Below are 26565 nucleotides of genomic sequence, written 5' to 3'. Positions count from 1 at the left end.
ACACACACACACACAAACACAAATAATACCTGTTTACTCAATGTGTATTGTTTTTCTACTTTAAAAGAAATAAAATATTACAGATATAATCGACATACTCTTTACTCTCTTCCTATTCTATTCTTTCCCTTTTTCTTCAGAGGTAATTACTGTCCTGAATTTGGTATTCATCTTTATCATGAAAGTTTTAAAAAATATTTCTACATGTATCAATTCATCTGACTCTAAATCCAAAAATGATTTTGTTCTATTGATTATAATAGTTTTTTCTTTCCTACCTTTTTCCTTCTCATAGGAGAGTAATAGAGACTCGAAGTAAAAAGCTTGGGTTGATGATTGGTGCTTCAGGTAAGTTGACTAACACTTTTTATATCTGAGCTCCCTCATCTTGCTCTGTTTTGTTATAAATGTAGCAAAATACTACATGTAGAAATATTCAATAAGTCAGTGATTGTCTAGTTAGATTTTAAAACTTATTCATTTTATGAGTCAATCAAATTACGATTTTAATTTTCCTAAAATAATATGGTTGAATTAAGTTCAGCTCAGGTCTATTGTCTACCTGTGTATTATTTAAAATAATGCTTCTTTCTCTGATAAACCCCTAATCTCTATAACTTAAAAAGCAGTTGATTTCTCAATCATGTAAAATCTTAACTGGATATTATTTATTATCAGACTGTGTTTCTCTAGGCCAGTGATTGCGAATCTTTTAGAGCTTTCAACGATAATAAACAGCCTGTTGTGGCATAGATTCGATATCCCTCCTCCAAGCAATGGTTCATATCATCAGTCTCCTAGTTTTTGTCTTTGGTATCTCAAACCTGGAGAACTCCGCATCTTATTCATCCTCATGATGTAGAGAAGACTAAGACTCATAATACAGATGGCATTTATGAGCCAGGCCTGTATCAACAGAGTTTCTGTCCACTTTAAGTGGTCAGAATGCAGTTGTTACCTGACAACACCTGATTGTAAGAAAACCTGAATAGTAGTCCAGCTATGTGCACAGGAGGTAAAGGAAAACAGCTTTACTGGATAATTGTTAGTCAATCATTGCCATAAATGTATTAAGTATCATATACTAAATGGAATAATATGTGCAATGTGTCTGTATTCCACACACAAAATACACATAATATAAAACTTAAAAAAAAACTTTACCTTTTTCAATCTTTTAAACAACATTCAAGTATTTAAAAACTTTACCTAGTGATTTCTAGTGTCTGATCTGGCATGTAAGGTTAGAAGTTGCTTCTCCATCCTAACAAATAAAAAGCTAAACAAACTGAAAATCAACTTCTTAGATTCATCAGAGAAGTGAGGTCACAATTCAAACCACTGTCACCAAATTTGAATGACAATAATATACAGAAAATCACACTTATCAGGGCAGAACCCTCTGCTGGAACCAGTGCCAGGAAAACCTAAACTCTAAATGACATATTTACTTAAGGTTCATTATGGACAAGTCTGAGAGTTAAAAACACCAGGAAGTCATAAGAGAGCTCCACAGTTTTTTGTTTTGTCTCTAAGATGTCTATCCAATCTCTTCAGTGACTAGGGGAGAAAATCCCTACTGCTTCCTGCAGGAGAAAGGGGAATTGGAACTGTTTTGAAGTTAGCCACAACATTCTGTTATTAACAGGGTCTGCCCCGAGGAAAAGCTATTTTACTAGAGCCTGACCTGCTGTTTGTTTTGTTTTAATCAGATCTCAGCAGAATCAGGAAAAAGGAATACCAACTCTAGCCCAAGACAGGACCTACCTAATCTTAGGACTGTAGAATGCAGCCCCTCAACTGACATCCTCTTACTAAATTACTAAAGGCCTATTAACTGCAATTCCTTTTACATAATATGTCATGCACACCTTTCAACAACAACAATAAAAAAATCATACTAAAAGGCAAAAAATAGTTTGAAAATAACAAGCATCAGAAACAAAATCAGATATGGCAGAAATGGAATTATCAGGAACTTAAGAAACCTCATTAATACACTAAAAACTTTAATGGAAAAGTAGCATGTATACAAATGGCTGGATAATATAAACAGAGAATGGAAATTATATGAAAAGAGAAATGCTAGACATCAAAAGTTCTGTAACAAAATGAAGATATTGAGTTAATAATAATCTTCTAAAAGAGAATACTTTAAGCCTAGAGAAGTTCAATGTTGTATAACAACAAATATTTAAGGAAGAAATTATACTAATTCTCTACAATCTCTTTCAGAACATAGAAGCAGAGGAATGATTAGCATTTCCTAATTCATTGTAGCATTACTGTCATATCAGAATCAGATTATATTAGAAAATAGAAACGAATACCTCTCATGAGCATAGATTTTTAAAATGTCAACAAGATATTAGCAAATCAGATCCAAAAATAAAATTTATATGCTATAATTTGGATCCTAAATGTCCCTCAAGGGCCATGTGCTGAAGGTGTGGTCAGGAACCTCTGGTGCTATGGGGAGATGATAGAATCCTTAAGAAGTGTGGCCTTGTGGAATTTAAGTCACTGAGGCCTGCCCTAGAAAGGGCTATTAGGATCTCAGCCCTTTATTTTTACTTTTTTGCTTCTCAACTGCTATATGGTGCGTGACTTTGCTCCACCATGCTCTGCACTGCCACAGGCCCCAAAACAACAAAGCCAATTGACTATGGAGTGAACTTTGTTATTCTCTTTAAAGTGACCCCAAAATAAATCTTTCCTTCATTATCTAAGGCTTTTATCATAGCACAAGAAAGCTGACTAGCACAAGTGAGATTGGCAGAAGGATATTTCAACATATACAAAACAATTAATATAATACATCACATCAAAAGGCTAAAGAAGAAAAATCACATGCTCATATTGATATAGACAGCTAAGTTAGATAGAAATATTATAGGCAGTCAGACAAAGATAGGCCTTTGAAGTCAATGAAAAGGATGAGAACACGTCAAAGCTGTAGCTGGAGGCTCATCTGAAGAAGACTGAAGTCACAATGCCCATATTTGCATACTCAGAAGCTTGAGGTTATCTGTACAACCCCTTTGGGATTTCTGGTATAGATAGACCATGACCTCATTGGGAGTGGGCAATCCTCTCCCACCAAGCCCACTAAAAGTAAAATTACTAAGACTAAGAAGACTAAGATTACAGATTATGGACCAAGGTTAATGATGTGATTCATATACCCTTGTTGCTATTAGATCAATTACAAAGTGACTATACTTGTAATCTGATTGGCTGATTATAGTTTTTACCTACATTGTACACACCTATTGTGACTTTGCTCTTTAAAACTTCCTTTAAAAAGTGGGCTTGATGGCAACCTATTTATGGTCCCTCCAGATTTTCAGGAGCTATTCTTATTCCCCATTCTAATTCCTTGATACATTTTCCTATGTTTAACCTGAATTGTTCCTTAGAATTTATTCTTTGAGACACCCTCCCCTGTGGCCGCTGCCATTGCTGCTCCAGGAAGGTAGCTGTGTGGGCACCCTTTAACCCCCCACTCCCGTTCTCAGACCTCCTTATTGTGCCAGTCCTTGGATCCACTCTGCAGAGGCATAGCTTGTTATAGAGGGTACTTTTCTGAGCTCCCAGCTTTGAACATCTTTAAAGAAAGGGTGGGGGAAACCTGTAGTAGAACTGTGTGGAGCTTAACCCTGCAGGAGGTCAAGGAACTCATTTTGGGTCTTATGGCCTGAGGTCAGTCTGCATCGCGGGGGTCTGCCCTTGGCTGGCTGAGATCAGGGGATTTGGTTCTGCATATGGCTGTGCATGTTGTGCATTGTAACAGCAGAGATTTAGTCTGAAAGAGGCCCTTCAAAGTCATTTTTTTTCTTTCTTTTCCTCATTCCACTCTGTGAATTCTTTTTTCTGTCCTCTTTCACCAGCTCAGTCTCTTGCTTCACCATATTATCCCTCATCTCCCTTTCTGTTCCTGCTCCTGCCCAAACTCAGATTTCTTCTTTTATCATTTTTTCTTAATTCTTTATGTTCTTTATTTCTATCATTTTACCTCACTCAATGGTCAATAATTTCAAGGGAAAGTGACCCCTATTACTGTTAAGGGGATATATTCTTGTCCTTATACTTGCACTCTGTCTATCCCTTTTGAATTTAAGAGTTTCCTAAAGATTGTGTGGTCATTCTATGTCCTCTGGCTTCTCCAATTCTTTTACTTATCTACTCCTCTCATCCTAACTCTGTCTAAGCCCCCATCCTAAATGGTAAATATGCTATATTGAAGAGTTTATTCACTGCAAGCATATTTTAGGCAGCTTCTTAATTTTAATTTAATTCACATGGTTGAAAGGTGCTAGATTAATGACTACCAGGAGTGGTCAATTTGCAAGTTGTGCTTGATCCTACTGTGTTGTTGACTGTATCAATTGGGATAAAGGACAGTGGTTGATTTAATGAGTTGTTTTCTCTGATATTAGGAAACGAGAATGTCTGTGAGTCATTAGAGACTCAAAAGATAAAATGCAAATATATCAGGAAGATCTAATAACCCAGAAATTGAAAAAAGGACAACTCACCAGCAAATATAAAAAAGAGAAAACACTTAAGCAAGACACAAAGATAGACTTCCAATTCACCAATGGCATACAAAAGGACAAAGGAGGATGAAAAGGCCGATAGTGAACCACCAGGACATCCTGAACTCAAAGCACAGGAAGTAACAAAACAGATCAATCAGGCTCTAGAAAAATTCAAAACAGAAATAATTTCCCAGATAAACATAGAGATGGTGAGCAAAATGAATGTCATGATTAGAGACTCTAAAACAGAAACTGACAAAAAAATAGATGAGCTCAGGACCATGATAGAAGCCATGAAGGCCCAGCATAAGAGAGAAATGGAAACACTGAATGCCCAACATATCAAAGAAATGGAATCCATGAAACAGATTAAAAAAGATACCCAGGAGATTAAAAACTCTATTGAAAGTGTACACAACAGAATAAAAGAATGAGAAGATAGAATCTCAGATATAGAAGATAGGATTATAGTCAGTGATCATGAAAAGAGAGGTCTTTTAAAAACAGTAAAGGATCATGAGGAATCAATTCAACAACTCCTAGATGATGCAAAGAAGAATAACATAAGACTGATAGGAATCCATGAAATAGGGAGAAAATGCAAACGACTATAAAAAGCTGTTCACAGAATTAATAACAGAAAACTTCCCAAACAGAGGGGAAGAATTTGACATACAGATAAGTGAGGCATATAGGACTCCAACTAGGCACGATCAAAAAAATCTACACCTAGACATATAATAATCAAGATCCCAGAAACCCAACAGAAGAACAAAATACTACAAGCAGTAAGAGAAAAGAAACAAATCACATGCAAGGGAAAGCCCATCAGAATCACAGCAGGTTTTCAACACAAACCCCCAGGTCAAGGAGAGCCTGGAGTGAGGTATTTCAAGCCCTAAAAGAAAACAACCTCCAACCTAGACTGATGTATCCTGCAAAACTCTCTTTCAAAATGGATGGGGAAATAAGGTACTTCCATGACAAAGAACACCCAAGAAACTTCATGAATACCAAACCAGCACTGCAAGGAATTCTAAACAATATCCTAGAGAAGACAATGAAGGTCACAACACCATGAGGCTCAACAGAGCATATCAAATAGGCAAGGCAACAAACTAAAAGGAGAGGGGAAAAAAGTAAAGAGTCAACAAAAGGCTAATAACATGACAATAATAAGTCAGTACATACCAGTTACAACCATCAATGTCAATGGCCTCAACTCACCAATCAAGAGAAACAGACTGGCAGAATGAATGAAGAAGAAAAAATCCAACAATATGTTGTATACAAGAAACACACCTGGTGCAAAAAGAAGCCCACAGACTGAAAGTGAAAGTATGGAAAACAATTCTCCATGGGACGAGCCCAGAATAAGCAGGGGTAGCAATCTTATTCACAGACAAAGTAAATTTCAAACCACAACTGATTAAAAGAGACAAAGAAGGCCACTACATCCTTGTAAAGGGAACAATTCAAGAGGAAGAGACGACAAACATAAACATATATGGACTAAATATTAATGCCCCCAACTATATAAAACAAATATTAAGTAAGACGAAAAACCAAATAAGCACTAATACAATTGTAGTGGGGGATCTAAATACCCCACTATCACAAAATAGACAGATCATTTAGGCAAAAAATCAACAATGAAATACTAGAACTGAACCAAGCTTTTGAATGCATGGACTTAATAGACATCTATAGATGTTCCACCCCACAAAATCATAATATACATCCTTTTTGGCTGCACATGGGTCATTCTCCAAGATAGACCACATACTAGCTCACAGAACAGGTTTGAATAAATGCAAAAGAATCGAAGTTATTCTCTGTATATTATCAGATCATAGTGCAATCAAGCTGGACATCGATAGCACAAGAAACCATAGGAACTTCACAAACACATGGAAACTGAACAACACTCTCCTTAACAATCAATGGATCACAGAGGAAATTAAAGTAGAATTCAGACAGCTTTTACAAATAAACAAAACTGCCAATACAACATACAGGAATCTAAGGGACATAATGAAAGCAGTTCTACAGGGAAAATTCATAGCACTGAATGCCCACACTAGGAAAACAGAGTGAGCTCAAATAAACAACCTAATGATGTATCTTAGACTCCTAGAAAAGCAAGAGCAAGAAAAACCCAAAGCTTGAACAAGAGAGGAAATTATAAAGATTAGAGCAGAAATCATTGCAATGGAAACTAAGAAAATGATACAAAAAATAAATGAATCGAAGAGTTGGTTTTTTGAAAGAATAAATAAAAGTGACAAACCCTTAGCTAACCTTATCAAAAAAGGAAAGATGAGGCTCAGATCCATGCAATTAGGAATGAAAAAGGTGAAGTCACAACAGATCCAACAGAAATCCAGAGGATAGTCAATACCTACTTTGAGAACCTGTACTCTAATAAAATGGAAAACACTGAAGAAATGGACAGATTTCTAGATACTTACGAATTACCAAAGTTGAACAAAGAAGATAAAAACTTTTTAAACACCCCAATTGCAATCAATGAAATTGATAATGTAATTAAAAATTTACCAACAAAGAAAAGCCCAGGTCCTGATGGATTCACTGCTGAATATTAGAAGACATTTAGAGAAGAACTACTGTCATTACTCTTCAAACTTTTCAGTGAAATTGAAAGGGAAGCAATACTTCCAAACTCATTCCTGGAAGCAAGTATCACTTTTTTTCCCAAACGAGGGAGAGACACAACTAAAAAAGAAAGCTAATGGCCAATCTCCTTAATGAATATAGATGCAAAAATCCTTAATAAGATACTAGCAAACAGAATACAGAGGATCATCAAGAAGATCATACATCCTGACCAAGTCAGATTTATTCCAGAGATGCAAGGATGGTTCAGCATATGTAAGTCAATAAATGTAACACACTATATTCACAAAGTCAAGGACAAAAACCATATGATCCCCTTGATAGTTGCAGAAAAAGCATTTGACAAAATGCAACACACATTCATGATAAAAACCCTGCAAAAAATTGAATTACATGGTCTATATCTCAGCTTAATAAAGGCTCTCTATGAAAAGCCAACAGGCAACATCATGCTAAATGGTCAAAACAAGACAAGGATGTCCACTATCACCACTCCTCTTCAATATAGTTTTAGAAACAGTAGCCACAGCAATTAGACAAGAGAAAGAAATGAATAAGATAGGAAAGGAAGAAGTCAAATTGTCATTATTTGCCGATGACAAGATACTTTATATAGAAGACCCCAAGAATTCCACTGAAAATCTTCTAGACATAATAACCAAATTTAGCAAAGTAGCTGGATACAAGGTCAACACACAAAAATCAATAACTTTTCTGTACACGGAAAACAGACTAAATGTGACAATTCTTTTCACAATTGCATCCAAAAAAATGAAATATCTAGGCATCAATCTAACTAAGGAAGTAAAAGACCTCTACATGGAGAACTAAAACACTCTGAAAAAAGAGATTGAAGAGGATATAAGAAAATGGAAATACATCCCTTGTGACTGGGTAGGAAGAATCAACATAGTGAAAATGGCCATACTACCAAAACTGTTATACAGATTCAATGCAATGCCAATTGAAATTCCAACACTACATTTCACAGAACTAGAAAAAAAAATTGAAAAATTCATTTGGAACCATAAGAGACCTAGAATAGGAAAAGCCATCCTAGGCAACAGACACATGGCAGCAGGTATAACAATTCCCAATTTGAAACTATACTACAAAGCCACTGTGATAAAAACAGCATGGTCCTGGCAAAGAAACAGACCTGAGGATCAGTGGAACAGACTGGAAACACAAAAACAACTCCAAACGTACTCAGCTACCTCATCTTTGAGAAATGAGCTGACCATCCCCACTGGAGGAACAATAGCCTCTTTAATAAATGGTGTTGTTGGAAAAACTGGATCTCAACGTGCCATAGATTAAAACTAGACCCTTATCTTTCACCATGTACCAAATTAAAACTCAAGTGGATTAAAGATCTAAATATTAAAACAGAAACACTGAACTTGCTGGACGATAAGTTTGGCAGAACTCTTGAAGACAATGGCATAGGAAAAGACTTTATGAACAAATCCTCAGTAGCATGGGAACTAGCAGAAAGAATCAACAACTGGGATCTCATCTTATTAAAAAGCTTCTGCACTGCCAAAGAAACCATTAACAGAATTAATAGATAACCTACAATGTGGGAAAAAATTTTACCAGCTGCCCCTCAGACAAAGGACTATTATCTAGAATATATAAAGAACTCAAAGCAATCAGCCCCCTCCCAAATATAAAGACCCAATTCAAAAATGGGCATCTGAAATGAACAGACATTTCTCAGACGAGTAAAAGAAGCAAGTAAATATATGAAAAAGTGTTCCACATCACTGGTCATTCGAGAGATGCAGATGAAAACACTGAGATTCCACGTCACTCCACAAAGAATGGCTGCAATCAAGAAATCACACAATAACAAATGTTGGCAGGGTTGTGGGGAGAAAGGAACCCTTCTCCGTTGTTGGTGGGAGTGCAGACTGGTGCAAACACTATGGAAATCAATATGGAGATACCTCAAAGAGCTGGGATTAGAGGTTGCATTTGCCTGAGCCATCCCTCTGTTGGGTATTTTTCCAAAAGAATTAAAAGAATCATATCACAGTGATATATGCACACCTATGTTTATAGTAGTATAGGTTGTAATAACTAAAATGTGGAAACAGCGCATTTGCTCAACAGTTGGAAACTGGATAAAGAAGATGTGATTTTTCTATAAAATGGAATATTACTCAGCCATAAAGAAGGATAAATTAGATTCATTCATAGGAAAATGGATACATATTGAGGATATACTCCTAAGTGAAATACATAAGTCACAAATCTGTAAGTACCAAATAGTTTCTGTGGTGTGAAAAAGTATAATAGTACATAAGATCCTAATGAGATAATTGACAATGTGAAATAGGAAGAAAAGGGTTAAAGTTGTAGGGAAAGTGTGAAGGGTAGGGGAAAGGTAATAAGGGAAAAGCAAAAATATTAGAAAATGGAAATAAAGTGTTTGTAAATGGGGAGAGGAGGAGGGGGTGAAGGGAGGGCAGGGACAAGGGGAAAAAATGAAAAAGAAGACCTATCATGTATAGGTACAAGATCCCAATAATGAATGTAACTGTACTATATACCTAAAATGTACCAATAAACTCAATTATAAAAAAGAATTTATTCTTTCACTTCTAGGAATGTCAACTGGGTGTATCTGACATGTAGCATGTTGGGAGCTACATTTATTTCCCCCGTATCATACCTGTAACAGTAGGAATAGATGCACAAAAAACACTTGATAAAATTTGACATCCATTCACAAAAAAAGCTTGGCAAGATAGTAAGAGAGAGGAAATTCCTCAATTTAGTAAAGTACTTTTATAATGTTTCTATAGCTAAGAACATATTTAAAGGCGAGAAACTTGACAATTTCCTGCCAAGATCAAGTACAATGCCTGCCTATATAAAACCACTGCCTAACCAAACTTCTCTCCTACAGACTTAAAAAAATTGTGGGGGAAAAATCTTATAATAAGATTTGTAATAAGCAGATATAGGAAAGCTTGCCAACTTGACATTTTATTTTTATTTTTTGTAGTACTGGAGATCCAATGCAGTACCTTGCAGTTGCCATGCAGCTACAGTGCCACTGTGCTAAATCCCTGGTCTCCACTTGATATTTTTAAAAACAAAGGAGCAGTGATACTTATTAGTCAACATAAATTAATTTTGAGTGTTTTCAGAAGAGTACATACTTAAATACAAGGTGAAAACTTCTGATTTTTTATAATTAAACAGCCCTCAGATGATTTTCCTTAAGCCAGGAATTTGGCAAGTTTTTATTGGCTCCAAAAAAAACAAAGGCAGACTACAATAACAAAAATTTAGAATTCAATGTATTATTTTGCTTAAACATCTCAGTGACTTATCCATCATTTATTTTAATTTCTAATAGTTTTTATTAGATTGACAAAATTAAAAATAGGCTCTTTTTCTTCCTCTAGAAAGGTAAGACCTTCAGTTCTTCTGTGTGAACCCACTGAGAGTATCTATTCAATTAGTACAATAGTTTTCATTATATATATATCAATTTATATATATGATTTTTTTTTTTACCTGGGATCAAACTCGGACCGTTGTGATTACAAGGCTTGTGGCTTGTGGCAGAACCACTGTGCTTAATTCCTGGCCCAATTTTTATTAGATTTTAACATCTTAGTCATCGCTCCAACCTGTGTGCTTTTCAAAATTCCTTTATTTGGCTAATTTAGCAAGTTTTCATAATGCCCAAATTATTTCGAGTTATTCATCAAGGGTTTATGAGGGAGGAGCTGGTCTGAACTAGCCACTTTGTACGTGTGAAACTTGTTTATTTTCATTAACAAAATAAATCTAAATCCCTTGGCATCTTCATTTATGCTTCTTTTGTACTGCAGTTACCGAAGGTCTTTCAAGGAGTGGCTTCTGAATTTCAGGAAAGAGCTTTAGGTATGGGTGGGTACTAAATAATTTTATGTGTTTTCAAAATGCAGTGGGAGGTGTTTTCTTGAAAGATTACCAAAATTAAGAGAAGTTGGTAAAAAATTACACAGCATGTCCTATGCTGTTCCTATAAGCCCAGTGTATATTTTCCAAGTTAAGTATTGAATTTCTTCACTTTGTTAGCTTGTGAGCTACTACAAGGTTATATTGTAGCCTAACAACCAACATTGGCCTCAAAACTTTGTACTCATTGTTAGCTATTTTTATTGTCTGCAGAACCTCCCTTTTCTTCATTTGGACCGTCCCGTGGCTTTCTTAAAGCTCCATATCAGATTGCAGTCCAACGATACCCCTAAAGTCTTCTCTTTGGCCATTCGTCATCCATGCCCCATACCCCCATCAGTAAACGAGGGAATATATTTTACCAACTCTAAGCGAAAGTAACAAAACGCGAGAGCTTATCTCCACGTTTGGTTTAAACGCATCAGCCAAAGCTATCAGTCGTAAACCTTTCAACTTTCTCCCCACAGCCTCCCTCGGTCCATTAAATCTTGGGCCTAAATTTAAATCAGTCCCCTAACTCACACCTTCTATCAACCCAAGTTCCTCTTCCCAGTCCTGTTTCCCAAGGGCTCCAAAACTAAGGTTGTTTCTTTTTTCGCGCCGGAGCCGGTACGATGAGTGTATCCTCATCTAAGGCTGGCGACTACGGGCCAGAGAACCTCCGCGGGGGATTCCGCCTTCCTCTAGCAACCGCCCCCCTCTCGCTGGAGCGCCACTTCCGGGTCTCATGTGTCTCCACCTTACCGGTCCGCGCCTCCCCGGGGCACCTTGTAGCGCTTTGGCCTAATCACTAGCAGGCTCAGATGGGGACACAGTTTAACTGAGCGTGAGTTCTCCAAGAAGATGCACTGAATATCTTCGATAGCCGAGAAAACCCAGTCGGACTGAGCAGTCGCCGGGTGGCGATGGTGGCCCACGCGGGGCCGGGGGCAGTTTGTTTTGAGCACCCGGCAGTTTACACCCGGAAGTTGCGCGAACACCAGCTGCGCCGCTGCCAGGGGCTGGTGTCAGGCACTCCGAAGAGGACTAGACCGCGCAGCATCCGGTGTGAGTGGCAGCTGAGGGCGGCGGCGGGAATGGGAGCGGCCGGAATGAACTCTGGTTTTATGGCAGTGGATCGGGCTGGGTTCCGGGAGGCTAGGGCCTTGCGATGTGGTTGAGCTGCAGCAGCCAAAAGTAGCCCGCTTCCTCTCCCACTCCAGGGAACCCGTTCTCCTTGCACCACCACCTCTTCCTCTCCTGCCGAGCGAGTGGCTCCGGTGAGCAAGTTGTGGCCGGAGCTGGGAGACCACTTCAGTATTCTTGGCTTCTGAGAGGAGGCGACAGTCCGCTTTTCGGCCTTTCCAGCCTTTCTTGAGAAAAACAAAAAAATTTTTTTCCCTTCGCTATACCTTTGACTCACTTCTAACGTTGCTGTCTTCATCCCTTTCAGCGCCTGCCTTGTAACCTTAAAATATGCTGGAGTCCTATGTAACCCCAATTTTAATGAGTTATGTGAATCGCTATATCAAAAACTTAAAGCCTTCAGACCTACAACTTTCTCTATGGGGTGGAGACGTGGTTCTCAGCAAGCTCGAGTTAAAGCTAGATGTTCTGGAACAGGTAAGTTTGTAGCTGTCATTGACTAGACACATTTACCGCTTGTTTAGAAATATTCTGTTAACCATACTTTTGACATTGTGCCATAAAAATGTTATTTTCCTGCTAATGTATTTTGAGCTAGCCCGGGCCTTAACAGTGTTTTAAAAATGGTTTCTCTTGAGAGCTTATTACAGGAAGTTACAAATGATAAGAAAATTTCATTGTTGTTGTCAAATTGTTAAGCTTCTCAGCCATTACTGCTATGCAAATAAATGTACATTGTTGAAATTCTATACAAAGCCGAAAGTGTTAGATTTCTGTTTTCCTTTTTGAGCAGTGGCCCAGTCTGAATGACAGCAAGGTTAGCTCTTGAGGAAAAGTTCCGTCTTACAAGGAAAGATGACATCCATGGCATCTGCAGAGAATTGAGTAGAGAATGACAGTAAAATTTGAAACTTCTTTATTCACTTTTTAAAGTTTCTTTCAACATGCAAATTTTTTGGTGCAAATGAACGGTAACTTCAAAGTTCATATAACCAGCATATTTATTAGGGATATATGTCAAGCAATTCTGTTATGCTTGAGGGTACGAAATACCTGTGGATGCTCAAAAGAGAGACCAACCTGCTTCTTTTTAGTAAGGGAAGACTTAAACTGATGGTTGTGGTTATTAAGTTTTATATTTCATTTCCTCTGTTATTGAATACAGTAGGCTTCTAGAAAACTGGCTCCTTTCCCATTTTCCCCCAAGGTTAACTGTCTTAATATTTTCATTAATAAATTCTCAAATGAGCACAGGATATATATAACACCTCACTTTTTAAATATGTGTACACCGGTGCACCTACCATCCAAATTAAAAAGCAGTAGAATATTTCAAGCACCTGAAGAGGCTTTCTTCTGCCACTTTGTAAGCAGTACTTTGCACTCATAGAAGATGTGACTTCTGTTTTGACTTCTTTCAAGATAGATATATTTCCCTTGTTCTATGAACCTTATCTAAACTGGATCATTTGTGTCTGACATCTTTTTAAATATTATGGCTCAGGTTAGTGCATTTTATTGGATGAATGTTTGTTTTGTAAGTTGCCTTTAGTATTATGTTGTAGAAAGATTCTACAATTTATTTACCTATTCTACTAATGAACATTTGGGTTGTTTATACTCTTTTGGCTGTTATGAAGAAAGCTTCCATGAACATTCTTGTAAATGTATCTTGATGGACATACGTATTTCTCATAGGTGGCTACCTAGGAGGTAGGCATATATTTAGGATTAATATGTACTGCCAAATAGTTTTCCAAATTGGTTGCATTAATTCATAGTCTCACTAAAAATGTATGAGAGTTCTATTTATTTCACATTTTTACTATTATTTGTTATGTTTGTTATTTTAATTTTAGCCTTCCTGATGAGTGTGTAGCGGCAGCATTTTCCTAAAGTATAATGATGAACACTTTCATATGTTTATTGGCCATTTGGATATCCTCTTTTGTAAATTCTTTATTTTGCCTTTAAAAAAATAAAACTTGGGACCAGGAGTTTAGCTCAGTGGTTCTGCCTCCTGCCTTGCAAACACAGGGTCCTGAGTTCGATTTCTGGTACCAAAGAAAAAAAAGAGAATGTGACTTTTAAGGGTCTAGGGATATAGCTCAGTGGTTCCGCTGCCTGCCTCACAAGCATAAGGACCCAAGTTCAATCCCCATACCAAAAAAAAGAATAAAAAATAAAACTTGTTTTTCTGACTTTGTCTTTTTCATATTTATGTTTGGGAGTTGTTTTTCTTTTAGTTCTTTTTCAAATATATGTTTTGCAGTATCTTCTCATAGTTTTTAACTTGCATTTTTACTGTTGTTAAGGGTTTCTTGGCTGGCAGAAATTTATGATTTTATCGATGCCCAGTGTATCAGTGTTTTCTTTTATTGTCAGTGCTTTCCATGTCTTAAGAAATCTTTGCCTCTTTGGCTTGTCTGTCGCTTTTTGGTATGTTCTTTTGGATCGTTTATGTATACTTTTATGCCTTTTATAAGTCTAATTTTATATCTTTTTATCCAATGATTATAACTTTTATTTCTTTTTCTTATTTCACTGGCTAGGACCTCATATAATGCGGAGTAGAGGCATTTTCTTTATATTATACTAATGTTAGCTGTGAATACCCTTTATTGGTTCAAGAAAATTTTATTCTTGGTTTTGTAATAAATTTTAAAAATATCAAATAGAGCTGCGTGTGGTGGCGTACACCTGTAATCCCAGCACTCCGGAGGCTGAGGCAGGAGGTTCGCTGTGAATTTGAGACCAGCCTGAGCTACATAGTGAGTTCCAGGTCGGTCTCAACTACATAGTGAGACCCTGTCGCAAAAAACAAAAACAAAAACAAAAAAATCAAATAGGTGTTGAATTACCAAATGTTATATTTACTGAATTCCTATCTTTCTGTTTTGTTAATGTGGAAAATTACATTAAGTTTGTTAAACTAAGCTAGCATTCCTGGAATAAACCTCAGTTATTATGTATTATCCTTTTCAGATATTGTTGGATTTTATTTGTTTAGTTTTGTTCCTGTGCTTGTGACACTAGCTTATTTTTCCTTGTTGTAATATCCTTACTAGGTTTTGATTATCAGATATATTGGCTCATTAGATTATTTGTGAACTAGTCCCACTTTTTATAATCTCTAGAAAAAGTTTATATAATATTGATATTGATATAATACTGATTTTATTGTAAAATATATAACAAAATTTATCAACTTAGCTAGCCATTTTTAAAATGTACAGTTCCAGGGTATTAATTACATTCAGATTGTTGTATAATCATTACTTCCATGTATACTTACTAGTACTTTTTCATCTTCCTAGAGTGAAATTCTTACTCATTAAGTGCTAACTCTCCATCTTTTCTTTTCACCTTCCAGCCTCTTACGGACCACCATTTTACATTATGTCTCTGTAAATGTGACTATTCTAGATATGTAAATGGAATCAAAGTTTGTCCTTCTGGTTTATTTCACTTAACACAGTGTCTTCCAAGTTCATCCTTATTGTAATGTGTGTAAGCATTTTCTTTGTTTTGAAGGCTGAACAATATTTCATTGTATGTATCTACCACATTTTGTTTATTCATTTATCAGTGAACACTTGGGTTATTTCCATCTTTCATTTATTGTGAATAATGCTGCTATGAACATAAGTGTAAAAATATTTTATTGAGACCCTACTTTCAATTCAGTTGTATACCAAGAAGTGGAATTGCTAGATTGTATGGTAATTCCATATCTAAGTTGCTGAGGCACTGTGATAATATTTTCTATAGGGACTGCACATCATTTTGAATTCCTACCAGCAATGCACAAGAATTCCAGTCACTCCATATCCTTTCCAACACTTACTATTTTCTGTTTTTTTTTTTTTTAGGTTTAATTGAGTTTATTGGTACATTTTAGGGATACATTACAGTTACATTCATTGTTGGGATCTTGTACCTCTACATGACAAGTCTTGATTCTCATTTTTTCCCCTTACCCCTGCCCTCCCTTCACCCCCTCCTCCCCTCCCCATCTACAAACACTTTATTTTCATCTTTTCATTATCTCACATTTTTTTCTTTTCCCTTATTACCCTTCCCCTACCCATCCCACCTTTCCTACACCTTTAGCTCCTTTCTTCCCATTTCTAAATGTCAGTAATCTTATTAGGATCTTATGTATTATTGCACATTATTCACACCAGGGAAACTATTTGGTATTTACACATGTGTGCCTTATTTATTTCACTTAGGAGTATATCTTCAATATGTATCCATTTTCCTATGAATGAATCTATTTTTCTGTTTTTTTTATTATTGTCATCCTAGTGGGTATCCTAATGGTATCTCATTGTAATTTTAATTTTCAGTTCTTTCATGATTAGTGATGTTAAGCATATTCTTGCGTATTTTTTGGCTATTGTCATCTTTGGGGAAGTCTCCCAAGTCTTGCCCATTTTTGAACCAGGTTCGCTTTATTGTTGTTGTTGAGTGTAAGAGCTCTTTATGTATTGTGGATATCAGTCCTTTATCATATACATAATTTATAAATATTCTTTCCTATTTTTGATGCTTTTACTCTACTTTTAATGTCCTTTGATACAAAACAAGTCTTATTTATTTATTTAGGCAGTGCTGGATATTAAACCCAGGGCACTCTACCACTGACTGACATTTGCAGCCCTTTATTTTTAATTTTGAGACAGAGTCTCCCTAATTTGCCCAGGCTGCCTTTAAATTTGTGATGTTCCTTCCTTAGCCTCCCGAGAAGCTGTGACTATAGGTGAATGCCACTGTGCCAGATTGGCCAAAAGTTTTAGATTTTGGTGAATTTCAATTTAGCTATTTTTTTCTTCTTTTTACCTGAGTTTTTCATGTTGTACTCAAGAAATAATTGCCAGTGCTATTCATGAAGCTCTCCCCTTGTGTTTTCTTCTAATTTGCAGAAGAAGGATTGTTCAGCTGTGGTCTGAGACTGTTTAGGTGTAGGTCTTTGATCCTTTTCAAATTAATATTTGTATATAAGAGTCCAATTTTTTAAAAAACCTGAATATTCAGTTTTACCAGCACCATTTGTTGAAGACTGTCCTTTCCTGTTGAATGATCTTGGTGCCCATGGTGAGAGTTATTTGATATAAAGAGTTAATTTCTGGGCTTACACTACTCATATTCCATGGTCTCTATGTTTTCTTTTGTGTAAATCACATTGTTGTGATCATTGAAGCTTTTAGTAAGTTTTGGAATCTAGAGGTGTGTGCCCCACCCCTGCCTTTGTTTGCTTTTTTTTTTTTTGAAACGGGTTCTTGCTGTGTGATCCAGCCTGACCTTAAACTCACAGTGTAGCTCAGGCTTGCTTTGAACTTTTGGTGATCCTCCTTCAGTTTGAGTGCTGGGATTAACAGGCATGTGACACCATGCCTGACTTGTTTGTTTTTGAGGCAGAATTTCTCTATGTAATTTCAGGCTGTTTTGAACTCATTATCCTCCTGCCTTAACCTTCTGAGTGCAGGGATTACAGGAATGTGCTACCATACCCAAGTGTTCTTAGTTATTTAAGTATAAGAAAAATTACTCATGAAGTTATCTGGGTCCTGGGGGAAAAGTTGTGAATAGTTGATTTAATTTCTTGTACAGATATGGGACCATTTTGACTTTTATTTCTTCTTTTGTCAGTTTTGGTGAGTTTTATTTTTCAAGGAATTTCTCCATTTTCTGAAAATTAAGGACCAGATTTTTGGAAATACAGTTTATTGAAACATAGCTGTCCTCATTTGTTTTCTTTGTATATTAGGGGCTCTTTTGCTTTAAATCAGCAGACTTCAGTACCTGGGATAGAGACTACATGGCTTGCAAACACCTAAAATACATAACTGACTTTTTATTGAGTTTGCCTTTTTTGCTCTAAATTGCCTTAAAGATACGCAAATTATTTTTTGGCAATTGTTTAAGGCTGCTTTTAGCAACAGTGCATCTGTGGGATCTGTAATGATTGATGTACACTTTCTCTTCCTGATATTGGTAATATGAATTCAACACAGTTGCTGCTGGTCTTTCAACTTGTATCAGTATTTTCAAAGAACTTTTTTTTTTTTTTCCTGTATTTTACTTGTACTTTGTCATATATTTTGTTTTTATTATCCTTTCTTTGAATGTGGTTATTGTTTTTTCTAGCTTAGATTATTGTTTAAAAAAATCTTTTTTCTATGTAGATATGTGCAGCTGCTGTTCCTCAACTGTATTATTTAGGTCTATACCACAAATTTTATGTTGTCTTTTCTTTGTTCAAAAGTTTCTGTAATTTCCATTTGATTTCTTCTTTGATAATTGGGTTATTTAGAAGTATATTGCTTAATTTCCAAACATTTGGGGATTTGCTTATTACCTTTCTGTTATTGATTTCTAATTTAATTCACTTGTGGTCTGTTTTCTGTATGATTCTAGTCCATTAAAGTTTGACTCAGTGTGTCATCCATTTTTGTAAGTGTCCTATGTACAGTTGACAAAAAATGTATGCTCTAAAGTTGTTGCTGTACTGTTCTAGGTCATTTATTTAAAATTGAGTGGATCTAATCTGTATAAATTTTGGATCTAGTAAATCTGTATGGATTTTCATTGTCTGATTATTCTATTACTTATTAGGGGTGTACTTTAATATCTCCAATCATGATTGTGGATTGTCCACATTTTTTAATTTTAGATTTGTCAGCTTTCACTTTATATGTCTTAAAATGATGTTATTAAGTACAAAGTAACAAATTTAATATTTTGATACATCACTGTTGAATATACTTAAAAAAAAATCATCCTGCAGTATGTTTCTTTTCCGTGTTAGTGATTCTTCTTGCTTTAGTTTTTAAATTAAACTTTTCAAGTTTTCACCTTAAATATACTAAAATGCATATTTGATTTATTAGAGTCTACTTTAAATTACTACTTTTACTGTTTCCTAAATAATCTTAAAACAGTTTGACTCCATAAATTCCCTTTCTCCCTGTCTTAATATTGTGATGCCTTTTGCTTGTTTTTTGTTTTTCTTTTTCTCCTCTTAAGGTAGAAGTCTAATTGTTAACATATTTTTTAAAATTTTTTGCTATTATAACTAGTTACATCTCTACCCTTAGCTGCATCTCATACATTTTCATATACATATATATATATATATATATATATTATTTATATGTTTATTCATATATTTTATTCAGTTCACATATTTTCAGAGTTCCCTTTGATGAATGTGTTTTTGCAGTTGTTGTATGTGTATACATGTTAAATCTAATTGTTTGGTAGTGCTCAGGTTTTCTGGTTCTATTCATTATTGTATTAGTCTCCTTATTGTTAAATTTTCTTTCAATTTCATTATATTTGGCTTTATTAGGGGGTTTGTTACTGTGTTCTTATATGTTTTATATTTCTTCATGAATTGACAGTTTCGCCATTATAAAGTGTCTTGTTTGTTCTTTGGTAACATTTTTTTCACATGAAGTATTTTGTCTACTATTAATATAATGATCTTTCTATATTTCTTATTTGCATAATAGAGCTTGTAAAATTTCATTTTCAACTCATTGTATTTTCAGATCTAAAAATGTGTATTTTATAGAAGACGTAATACTTCAAACATTTTTTATTTTTTGGTATCAGGGATTGAACTCAGGACCTTGCACTTGTGAGGCAGGCGTGATGCCACTGAGCTAAATTTTTGGCCCTACTTTTGTATATTTTAAAATATGGTTTAACAGTCTTTGCCTTTTTATTATACATATTAATTCATATTTTACAAATTAGTGTTTCACTGTGACATTTTCATTGTGCACATTTTTTGCTGTAGTTCTACTTTCAGGTCTTTTTTTTTAGATTTGTTCTGTGAGCAGAAACATGAAATAGGCAATAGGTGTCTCTGTGTCTTCTGTGTTTACTTATTGATTGGTTTACTCATTTTTGGTAACTTTTTTGAATTTTTTAATAAATTATAGTACTAATCATTTGAGATGAATAGTTGGAAAGATTTTCTCTTTGCTCTGTTGATTGTTTTCTGAGCAGCTTTATAACTAGATGTAATCTACTTTGTCATTTCTTGTTTTTATTTCTTGAGCCGTTGGAGTCCAATTCTGGAAATCATTACCTGTGATTACATTTTGAAGTTTTTCTCCCATGTCTATTTCTCGTAGTTTCAAAGTTTCCATCTTAATAAAGGTTTTTGATCCATTTTGAGTTTATTTCCATAGGGTGTGAGACAGATCTGATTTACGTCTTGTGCTTGTGGATATCTGTTTTCCTAGCACTATTTGGCAAAAAGGTTGATATTTCTTCAACGTGTTTTTTGGCACCATTGCTGATAATCAGATGGCTGTAGATGTATGGGTTTTATTTCTGGATCCTCTTTCTATTCTGTTGATTTATGTTTCTGTTTCCATGCTGTTTTTGTTTCTACAGCTCTGTAGTATATTTTGAAATAACGTGTAGTGATGCCTCCAACAATGCTTGTTTTTTTTGTCATGATCGCTTTGGTTATTCAGGGGTTTTTGTGCTTGTATATGAGTTTTAGGATTTTTTCTCATTTTGTGAAGAACATCATTGGTATTTTGATGGGGATTGTATTGAGTCAGATCAGTTTGGTAAATATGGTCATTTTAATGATGCTCTCTCAATTAGTGAACATGGACGACCACTCCATCTCTCTGTCTCTCTCTCTTTTCTCTCTCTCTCTCTCTCTCTCTCTCTCATTTATTTATTTATTTTTACACTGGATGCTTGCTAGGCAGGTGGCGGAACCACTGAGCCAAATCCCCGGCCCTATTTTATAATTTTCATTGTAGAAGTCTTTTGACTCCTTGGTTAGGCTTATTCCAAGCTATTGTGAATGGACTTGTTTTCTGATTTCTCAGTGAGCTCATTATTGATGTATAGAAAATGTTATCTGAGAGTTTTGTATCCTGTTACTTTACTGAATTAGTTTATTAGTTCTGTCTGTTGGTGATGTTTTTAGGGTTTATGAGTAGTGAATCACATGTGCAAACAGGAATAGCATTTTAAAAAAAAAAGTTTTATTGGTACATTTAGGTATACAATACAGTTACATTCATCATTGGGATTTTTTTTACCTTTATATGACGTATCTTGGTTCTTATTTTTTCCCCATTCCCCTAGTCTCCTTTCACCCCCTCCACCCTTCCCTATTTACAAAGACTTTGTTTCCATTTTTTCCCTCTTTTATTTTTTTAGTTTCCCTTCCTACCTTTCCCCTACCCCTCCCACTTCCCCTATACCTTTAGACCTTTTCTTCTTATTTACACTTTTAGTTTATCACAACAGAGGATCTATACACCTCACCCCAGAAAGAATGGCTTCTATCAAGAAATAAACCATTAACAAATGCTGGTAGCGGGTATGGGGAGAAAGGAACCTTTTTTCATTGTTGGTGGGAGTGCATACTGGTTCAACCACTGTGGAAATCAATATGGAGATACCTCAAACAGCTAGGATTAGCAGTCCCATTTGACCCAGCTATTCCCATGTTGGGTATCTTCCCAAAATAATTAAAAGAAACATCACAGTGATCTGTGCTCACCCATGCTTAAAGCAGCACAGTTTGTCAAAACTTGGAAACAGCCCAATTGCACATCAATTAGAAACTGGATAAAGAAGATGTGTGTTTTTTAAAAAATAAAATGGAGTACTACTCACCCATAAAGAATGAGAAACTAAAGACATTTACAGCTAAGTGGATGCACATTGAGGACATACTCTTAATTGAAATTAATAGGCATAGTACTTTTTTATTTGTATCCATTTTATTTCCTTCCCTTGCCTGATGGCTCTGTTTAAGATTTCAAGTATATATTGAAAAACAGTGATGAGAATGTGAATACTCTGTCTTCTTCCTGACTTTATCGGAAATCTTTTCATCATGCAAATAGGACGTTGGCCATGGGTTGTTCTTATAAAGTCTTAATTATGTTGAGAAATGATACTTCTATATTATACTTAGTTTCTTCAGGATTTTTGTCATGCAGTAGTGTTAAATTTTATCAGAGGCTTTTTCTGCATCTGTTGAGATGATCGTGTGATTTTTATCCTGATTTTATGTGCTATATTGTGTTTATTCACATATGCTTCCCTGGAATAAAATCAACTTGATGGTATAGGTTCTTTTTATGCCCTTATTATCCAATGCAAAAAATTAGTTCTTTTTTTTTTTTTTATTTGTTAAGATTTATTTCATGGCCTAAAATATCTATTTTTGGAAAGGGTTACATGAACCAATGAGAATGTGTATCCTGTAGCTGTTGGATGGAATATTCTGTAGATGTCTTGTAAGTCATGATCTATAGTGTAACTTAACTCTGATGTTTATTTCTTGTTTTATTTTTTTGGTCTGAGTGATTGATCTGTTGGTGAGAATGGCATTTTGAAATTATCCATTATTATTGGACTGCATGTCTCTAAAATTGGGTGTACCTGTGTTTAGTACATATATGTTTACAAGTGTTATAACTTCTTGTAGGATTATTCCCCTTAAGAATATGGCCTCTCAAGGTCCATTTTGTTATAACAGCCAATATTTGCATTTTGTCTTTTAGAAGGTATTTATGTGTTTTTATTTGTATATCACAACTTTCTTGATAAAAAAATGGAGGGCCAGGGATTTAGCTTTATGCATAGCCAGTGTAAATGTGCTTGATGCTCATAATGGAAATACAGAAGCAATATTATTAATGATTAAAAGCAGGTGCTCTGGCATCCTATTTTGCAGTTTTGAGTCCTGTCTTTACCAGATGTTTTATTTTGGGACATTACTGAACTCTTCATGCCTTCATATTCTTCATATTTGTATTCTTTGTATAAACTGGAGATGATAGTATTTCCCTCCAGTTCTGATGATTAAATTATTGTATGTAGGTAAAGTGTTTAGAATAGCAACTAGTACGTAATGAATTGACTGTCTTTATTGCAGACTGATCAGTGTGTAATCTTGTGCAGGTTGAATAGCACTTGAATACATTACTCATCTTTCAACTTAATATAAAATTGAGAAATATTGAGATATTGTGACATTTTACACATTAGCACAGAATAATAATAGGTTTTACTAGTTTAAATTTTAAAGAAGCTCTTGTTGAAGATTTAAGTTAGACCCACAGTTTTATAATAGTACTTATCTTCTTAATGATTTCTGTATAAGGAAGAGATTTCTAAGCACTTGATATAAATTATTTAATCCTTAAAAGATATAGTATTATCCAGATTTTTTTCAGATAATGAAATGGAGGCAAAGATACGTAAAACAATTTTCCCAGTGTGATTGGTAGTTTACTGGTAAAGATAGAATTTAAATTCTGTATCTGTTGACTCTGGAATTTCTGAGTACAACCACTTTATTACACTGCCTGAATTTTAGTGATGTTGCTAAATCAAGTAGGAGAGAACAAAAAATGAATAAATGTAGTATTTATATTAACTTTTATAAATAGCTACATAGCTATAAAAATGTGACATTCAGTTACAGAAACATTAATATAAATGGTTGTGGTGAAGTTTACATTTTTATTTCTAATTAGTTGTCTAATGGAAAGCAGCCAGAAAACATTTAAAATTTATGATCAAATAGTGTCCAGGTCAAAGTTTTAATGAGGTAAGGTGAATAAGTTGTTTTTGTGGGTTGATCAGTTTTCATTTTATTAGGTCATTCCTCTATTGCCAGTTAAGCCTCCCTCTCCCCTTTTAAATTGCATACAAAACCTTTTGAGGACATATTTTAAAAGATTTAAGAAAAATGCCATTGTATGTATTTCTCTACTACTGTCTACTGCTATGAATGATACCAGTACTACATATGAGCCTTTATCATATACCAGATATTGTATATAATTATTAAGCAGAAGAGGAGATTTATTAAGTGTAACCTGCAAAATAAGCTGTTGTAGCATGTCATTAACAGTTGTTTGTTACTTGATTCTACTTTTTATACCCAAAATATTTTTGTGTTGGGATTTCATTTTTATTTCAAGAAAGAGTTGGATGTTAACATAAACATATTTAAGTACTTACTATGTTTTATTTAATGTTTTGTGTTTTAAGGAGCTGAAATTACCATTCACTTTTTTAAGTGGACATATTCATGAATTGAGGATTCATGTACCATGGACAAAACTAGGTTCAGAACCAGTGGTAATTACTATCAATACAATGGAATGCATTTTGAAACTTAAAGATGGAATACAGGTAAGAAATTATTGAACCCTAGTTTATTTTACTGAATTTTAATAGGTACAACACTTGATATTTCTAACTTTTGGAATGTCAGTTGTCACATAAATCTTACCTTATGTACTTTTTACATGCCTATTAAAGTAACATTATTTATAGACAGGTGTTTTTAAATTTGAGTAAAACATTTAAAGGATGTTTTCATACAAATTTTGCTTAGTCATAGCCTTAATAGACATCATGTGGATTCCTTATTACCCATATTCACAATAGAAATGAGGTCTGATTCAGGCTAATTTTTACATTAATATTTATGAATTTTTGGAATGGACGTATGGATTCTTACATACATGACATTTCTAACTTAGAAAATTTCTCGGGTTTTTTTTGGGGGGGAGATAAAAGTACATTAACACCAGAATTCATTGTTGTTTTTGAACTTTTGGTATCAGAAATTGATTATTTCAGGTATTTCTTCTCTGATTCATATTACATTTCTTGACTTTTTAAATTTATTTATGGGCAAAGGTATATTACTGGTTTTGAGGAATATCTGCCAAAAATTTTCTAGTCTTAAGAAGCAAATAGGTCAGGACAGCAGCATTTTGTGAAGAATGCTTTTACTTTTATCTTGTAGAAAAGTAGTGGGTTTGTCATTCAATTTTATTCCTTTTTCCTTAGAATACTTTTTTTTCCTTAGAATACATTTAGCATATACCTTTTATTTTTAAGTCAGTTGATAAGTATTAAGGCAATTTTAGTGTATTGTAAATATAATTTTAATCTGTGTGAAATTAAGGTTATTATGAACTATTGTATCAACCCATTGGACTCAACATTTTTTTTTTTCTTTTTATGATCTTTCATTCTAAGCTTGTATTATCCAGTTTAACTTTTTTTAAATAGCAAAACATTTCTTGGTACATTTTAGGCATACATAATGATAACACTCATCATAGGGTATCCAGTTTAACTTCAGTATTGTGGCTCCTGGAAGTAAGCAGAACAGTATTATATTCCTATGAAAATTTATTTTGAAAACATTCAGTATTTGAGAGATTGATTTAGAATCTGTAGTTATAGTGCAACACAGTTTTATTTTACATTTGCATTGGTGATATTTAAATGGTTAATCATCATCTGTTATTGGAACTTAATATATTTTTTAAAAGTCTGAAAAAAAAATAAAAGTCTGGATTTGGTTATACCACCCATGTAGTGCTCCATGTTAAAAAATAAGAAACATATTTTAAAATAGACAAATTACAAGTAATTATAGAGGCTGCTGAAAAAGATTTGTAACACATGACTTAATGCAATCTAGAACTAATATTTGATATTGGCCAAGCAGATGGCTACTACAAGAATGATCAGATTTCCTGCTTGCATGGTATTTCCTGCTTTCATGGATTTGAATTTTGTGGTGTGTAGAACAAAAGGTCAAGTGTCATGCATATAAAATACTCTGAAAACAAGTACTTTTTACAGATGTTTAAAATTTTAGGGTAGAAAGGATTTTCGAAAATTGCAGTTGACATTTGGACAAATTACTTAGCAGTGTATGCCCCTGGAGAATAATACTCAAGTTTATATAGTGATTGGAATTAAATTTTGAGTAAAAACATTACAGATGAAACACATTTTAAAATAACGTATTTTACTTTCAAAATTTGTCTTGATTAGCATACTGTGAAATAAAGATAAAAGTTGCCCAGTCTAGGATTGAACTTGGAATCTTCTCATCTTCAGCCTTCCAAAGTGCTAGGATTACAGGATGTGCTAACATGCCTGGCTCATTTATTTTTAAATTTTTGTTTACTTTTGATATTTAATGCTTTTCATTTCTTTCTGAAAACAGCACTTTCTTGACTCCTCTGATTCTTCTATCTGTTTGACTCACTTTCTCTCTTTGCTTACTATTTTTCTATTATCTGTTCTGAACATAAGTTGAAGTTTTTTGGATTTTCATTATGTTAATCATCTTCTTAACTCTTCTTGGATAATTTTATTCCAAGTATGTTTAATTATTTTGTTATTTACTCAAAAATGTTTTACAGTTACTCAGTTTTCTTTTCTCCCTGACCTCTTACACTAATAGCTAAATGGACCT

General features: G+C 34.5%; 1 protein-coding gene and 1 long non-coding RNA gene across 5 annotated transcripts in view; one reads left to right on the top strand and one right to left on the bottom strand.

Annotated features, from left to right (window-relative positions):
* The window catches only part of LOC104859077, a 12117-nt gene extending 10855 nt beyond the window's left edge, over nt 1-1262 (bottom strand). The window contains exon 1 of the long non-coding RNA XR_779290.1: nt 1210-1262. This is a non-coding gene — a long non-coding RNA (uncharacterized LOC104859077). The remainder of the gene's footprint in view (nt 1-1209) is intronic.
* A 10849-nt stretch (nt 1263-12111) lies between these two features.
* The window catches only part of Vps13b (vacuolar protein sorting 13 homolog B), a 675222-nt gene continuing 660768 nt past the window's right edge, over nt 12112-26565 (top strand). For 3 of the 4 annotated variants that reach the window (XM_033759979.1, XM_010619560.3, XM_010619563.2), the window contains exons 1-3: nt 12112-12188; nt 12574-12743; nt 24327-24470. In XM_033759979.1, coding sequence (XP_033615870.1) covers nt 12597-12743; nt 24327-24470 — 291 coding nt within the window. In that variant the 5' untranslated portion in view covers nt 12112-12188; nt 12574-12596. Of the gene's footprint in view, nt 12401-12573; nt 12744-24326; nt 24471-26565 lie in introns of all 4 variants that reach the window. The other variant, XM_010619559.3, reaches the window with a different exon arrangement.

Source organism: Fukomys damarensis, unplaced genomic scaffold (assembly GCF_012274545.1).
Source record: "Fukomys damarensis isolate Sample0158 unplaced genomic scaffold, DMR_v1.0_HiC HiC_scaffold_5, whole genome shotgun sequence".
Classification (NCBI taxonomy): domain Eukaryota; kingdom Metazoa; phylum Chordata; class Mammalia; order Rodentia; family Bathyergidae; genus Fukomys; species Fukomys damarensis.
This window is presented reverse-complemented; position numbering and strand designations above follow the sequence as displayed.